Source organism: Echiichthys vipera, assembly GCF_963691815.1.
Source record: "Echiichthys vipera genome assembly, chromosome: Y".
Classification (NCBI taxonomy): Eukaryota; Metazoa; Chordata; class Actinopteri; order Perciformes; family Trachinidae; genus Echiichthys; species Echiichthys vipera.
In genome coordinates this window covers 1,010,921-1,016,023 of record NC_139849.1, presented here as the reverse complement: position 1 = coordinate 1,016,023, position 5,103 = coordinate 1,010,921, and the positions used below count along the sequence as shown (strand labels likewise).

Genomic DNA, 5,103 nt, shown 5'->3' with positions numbered 1-5,103 from the left:
TAAAGAATGCTGCTTTGGCCTGCCTGAGCTCTTTTATAACCTTATTTCTCAGTGTAGTATAAAGCCGTCTCTCATGGTCCAGTTTATTTTTGAGAGCCATTTTAAGGGCTTGGTCCCACTGTTTCATTAGTGACCGAAAAGTCTCATTTATCCAAGGTAGGTGTTTTTTTTTTACCTGGTTTACATCTAATTTTTCTCTTAAAACTGTCTATGATTGTTTCAAGTTTAACCATGAAAGAATTACAATTATCGTCAACACTTTCATGGACTAGATGTTCATTCCAATTGACCTCTCTAATTGCATTATCAAGTCTGGGCAATTGACTCTTAACAATTCCATGCTGATCTAACTTTGTATGCGTTGCTAGACTTAATCTCATTTTAGATACAAACGGTACATAAACATCCTAAATGATCGCAAAAAAATATATTACAGTAATCTACTGGCAGAAAACAGGAACTATACGAAAAGACTATGGGATATACTAAACAATGTGATCAAGAATAAAAACACAAAACCTAGCTACCCTCCCTACTACAAGGATAATAACATGAAGGAAGATAACATGGAGATCGCAGCAGAAAGATTCAACAACTTCTTTGTTAATGTGGGGCCAAATCTAGCCAAGGATATTCCTGACTCATCCCTACACTGGGACCACTTTGACAGAAGGACGGAGGCAGAAATCCCAGCACAATGTTCCTCACACCAGTGAAGCACATAGAGATTAGACACCTGGTCAAAAAGTGCGTAGCAAAAACATCCACTGATGCCAATGACCTCGACATGAGGCTAATTAAGAAAGTATTGGACGGAATCATTTCGCCTCTAATATATATTTTTGACCTGTCATTTCAAACTGGGACATTTCCTGCAAAAGTGAAAGTAGCCAAAGTTCCAGCTTCCAGTGACATCATTGGCCTTGTGAGAGGTTAAATACATGGATCTCCAGACCAGATAGTTGGACCAGTCCCAGCCTGGTCCTGGTCCTGATCCTGGTCCTGCCTGGTCAGATGCGTACATGAACTGCTGAAGCCTCTTGGATGAGAGGTGATACGTCTTCCTAGACAAATAACCAAGTCCAGTTGCTTTTGACTGAAATTGACTCCGACTGTCGTTAAGACTCAATAGAGCACTAATGAAGTCGAAACCTACTTCCCACCAACGTCTGACACTCTAACGACGGTCGTTGGCACTTGGAGCCCAAAGGGTTCCAGTGACATCATCGGCCTTGTGAGAGGTTAAATACCTGGATCTCCACACCAGATAGTTGGACCAGTCCCAGCCTGGTCCTGGTCCTGCTCCAGTCCCTGCCTGGTCAGATGTGTACATGAACTGATGAAGCCTCTTGGATGAGAAGTGAAACGTCTTCCTAGACAAATAACCAAGTCCAGTTGCTTTGGACTGAAATTGCTTTGAGGAGAACGGCGACCTGGACACATGAGAACATTCACAGGCTTATAGCAAAACTGAGTGTCTTCAAAAAGTGAAATGTGAATTTAATTTTGAATCATTACAGTGTAGGTACTTAAGGTTAATTGGGTCAAAAGTGTGACTATCAAATGAAATATTTGAAAAAGAAAATTAATAAAGAAAAATTACTAAAAATTAATAACTTTAATTTGTTAAAACTTTACACGGAGAACCAATTAAATGTAGGGCCTTGACTCACGTTCAGATTATGAGATTGAGTATTCTCAATAAACGTATCGTTAATCAAGTAAATATTAGTTATCGCCAATAATTATCAATAATAAAAGTTACTCTAGTTAAACCAGAGTTCCTCGGGGCACCACCGTCATAGACGGAGTGACAACTAATATTAAAGTCTCATTAAATATATTAAACTACTAATTAAGGGTTGAACACCGATAAATATAATAGTTTAATCAGTTGAGGATTTAAAAGTTCTTTTCTTAGTAGAAGCTGGCTCATTCATCTTTGTGTAATATTAAATATAGAGACATACGGTAAACACAAACATTTATTAACACATTAATAAATGCAACAAACAAAACACACAACTAACTAAAGCTAACAGCAAATTTGTGTGTTTGTGTGTGTGTTTGTGTGTGTGTGTGCGTGTGTGGGTGTGTGTGAACATTTAAGTTACACAAAGGCCAGAAGGCTGAAGACCTCAGAGGTTCCTATTCAGGTTATACCAAAGTCACAGTTCTATGCTTAGCCGTTCACACAGTCTTATAACATGTAGTAACGCCCAGTTGGTGATTAGTTACCAGTCCATGAGATGGGAGATGTCTTGGTTGTTGCTCTTAGACAAAAGAGGACTCAGATCGCTCTTTGTTCTGCTCAGTTGAGTTGGTAACCGGTGGGTTAACCTGGCTGGTGATCCTACTCCATACAGGCCATGTTCAGGGCCTAGGGACAGCGGGCAGCTGGTCCCTGGATCCGTCGAGTTGAGTGTGGAGATTCAAGAGAGAGAGAGAGAGAGAGAGAGAGAGAGAGAGAGAGAGAGAGAGAGGAGAGAGAGAGAGAGAGAGGAGAGAGAGAGAGAGAGAGAGAGAGAGAGAGAGAGAGAGAGAATGAAGTGTCCTACAGCTTTATAGACACTGGTGATGTCATCACCAGAGGTCAGGTCAGCCAATGAACTAACAGTTTGGGGGTCCCTTGGAGAATTCACACCTGGGTGTGACCTGTGGGGGAGAGCTGTGACCATGCCCTCAGGGACAAGGGCTCCCAGGCTTTCGGGCCTAGTCTTTCCCCTTTGTCTGAGCAGGCTGAGGCCTTCTCATAATCAAACTGAAAGTTCACGTTAATACAGAAATGAACAATCATCTTTGGGATGCCGGTTGCACCTACAACAGAATGACCAAAGATATAGGATATAGGTCAAAGGCAGGGGTCAGCAGACACTGTGTTGAGACAGGATGGGAGACAAAAACAAAAAAAAAAACACTTGTATCCAAACAATAGCTGACTCTGAAAAGCACAGTACGAGGCAAAGGTCAACTAGTGCGTACGCAGGATGTTTTCTCTTTTCTTCAATTTTGTTTTGGCTTTCCTTCGATTTATTTTAAATTTTTTTTTTAATGTATATATAACATGACATGTAACAAGAATTTGCAGATGATAGATACTACGGCAAGCTGGTACACTGTGGGAGATCACACAGAAATTAGTAAAGAACTCAGCTGGGTCCTATAAATTGAGACACTAAGGAGAATCAACTGTCCACGATGGTTCTGCTAAGCTGGTTATTGAATGAGATTGATGAGTGTTCTCAACAAGGCGTGCAGGTTCTGGTGAACCTTCATGCCCGGACGGGACCTTTCTCGGCCGGATACATCCTGGATGGATGTGAAGAGTGGAGTCGTGTGCCTTGCGGCACTGGATGTGGAGGATGTTGAGGATGAGTTTACGTTAATGACAATTGTAATGCTTGCCTGTGGATGGGGAATGTTCATGCAACACCGGAAGCTGAGAAAGATTGCCGCTGAACAGTCCAGTGTGAGGGCAGAAAAAAGCCACAGCTCGGAGTGCTTTGGTCGGGATGCGTTTTGACATCTCCGAAATCCGTGTTTCGTGGGAGTTATGTGACAACACACTACACAGTTCTAGCTAGGAGATCAATCATTACAGCATGTGCATTCTAACCCAGGGCGGACTGTGGGTTCATACATGCATTTTATTCATCTTATCTGATGTAGAAAAATACCCTCATGGCCTGCCTGCATCAACCCCAGTGCTGTTCGTCTCAAGCTTCCTGCGTCCCTCAAGATCCATCCTACGTTCCACATCTCCCAGCTGAAGCGGATGTCCACCAGCAGGCTGTGCCCGCCTACCGTTGCCCCACCACCCCCCGAACCGTGGATGGCCATCCGGCATTTTGGACGTGCGACGCAGAGGGCGTGGTTTCCAGTACCTGGTCGACTGGGAGGGATATGGTCCTGAGGAGAACAACGGTCTGGCGCCTAATGTGTGCCACATTTGGCGCCAGACCGTTGTTCTCATTTACTTGCTAACTATTCGTCAGTTGGCTCCCGTTTCTCGTTTGATTGTATTTTTGCTCTGTGTTGGTTTGTTTATTAATTATTGTTTCCTTGTTCTTTTCCTTGGTAGTTTCCAGAGATCCCGTTCGCCTGTCCAGATCCCCAACTGTTCCTCTTACCCTCGACCGTCTCGTTATCCTTCGTGGTGTACTTTTTACCCTGTAATTGGATCCCTTCGTTTTTGTTATTAAATATTTGTTTAGTATCATACCCTGTGTCCTTGTCTGCATTTGGGTCCGGTCCCATTGTGTTATTCCCCGCACCGTTCATGACAATGAGAGACGTAACCCGGTCAATAAAGGATCTGGAGAGACAGGTAGGAGAACTGCAGTCTTTAGCAGTTTCTACAGGAGATAGAGGGCATTCAGACTCCCTCAAGTTAAAAAAATCAGCCATAGCCAACCTGCTGGGCATCTCAGCACAGGGTGCTCTGGTCAGGTCTTGTTTCATGAACATCTTGCAGATGGCCACGTCCTCCCAGTTTTCTTTGGGCTGGAGCAGAAAAACAGACAGCTGAGATGATTTTGCTTGAGCTTCTCACTGCACTGACCAGCATGCAAAATGGCAGAGGTCCGGGGATGGACGGCCTTCCCAACTTTTACAAGTCAACCAGTGCTGAACCAAAGTCACCTGACTGAAAGACTCCCTCTGAGTGTCACCGTCTGTCAGCAGTTTCTGTTTTTACCAGTTTTAAAGAGAGTTTAAGTAAGCAGGTTTTATTTGTAAGAGCCAGTTTTTAAACTTTGTTTTAGTGCAGGCTAAGATGGCGGTGTATGTGAGCAGTGACATGATAAAGGCCAGACTGTTGGTGGATTTTCGTTTTTATAAAACTGCAGGTGACCTGGACTCTTTTAAAGAAATGTTGTTTCCAAAATGCTTTGTGTTCTGTCACAGCTGGAGAACTGTTGCGATGCAAATTACCTCATGTAAATGTTTTATGTATTTCCGTTTGAAAAATTACTGCCAAATAAAGTAGATTTTAAAAATTTCTGTCTCCCTCTATCTCTCAGAAATTACCTATAATTGGCCAAAGTCTCCTGTTACGGGCTAGATTTTTTCTAAAGCCTAAAAAAGCCCACACTGAAACAATAT

General features: G+C 42.9%; 1 protein-coding gene across 1 annotated transcript in view; it reads right to left on the bottom strand.

The window, feature by feature from the left end:
* Positions 1-3,216: 3,216 nt before the first annotated feature.
* Positions 3,217-5,103, bottom strand: part of LOC310966193 (histone-lysine N-methyltransferase SETD5-like) — a gene marked incomplete at its 3' end in the record, with an annotated part of 47,181 nt that continues 45,294 nt past the window's right edge. The window contains exons 9-12 of the mRNA XM_083940051.1: positions 4,415-4,503; positions 4,223-4,315; positions 3,751-3,892; positions 3,217-3,405 (exon numbers count right to left, since the gene is read on the bottom strand). Coding sequence (XP_083796177.1) covers positions 3,217-3,405; positions 3,751-3,892; positions 4,223-4,315; positions 4,415-4,503 — 513 coding nt within the window. The remainder of the gene's footprint in view (positions 3,406-3,750; positions 3,893-4,222; positions 4,316-4,414; positions 4,504-5,103) is intronic.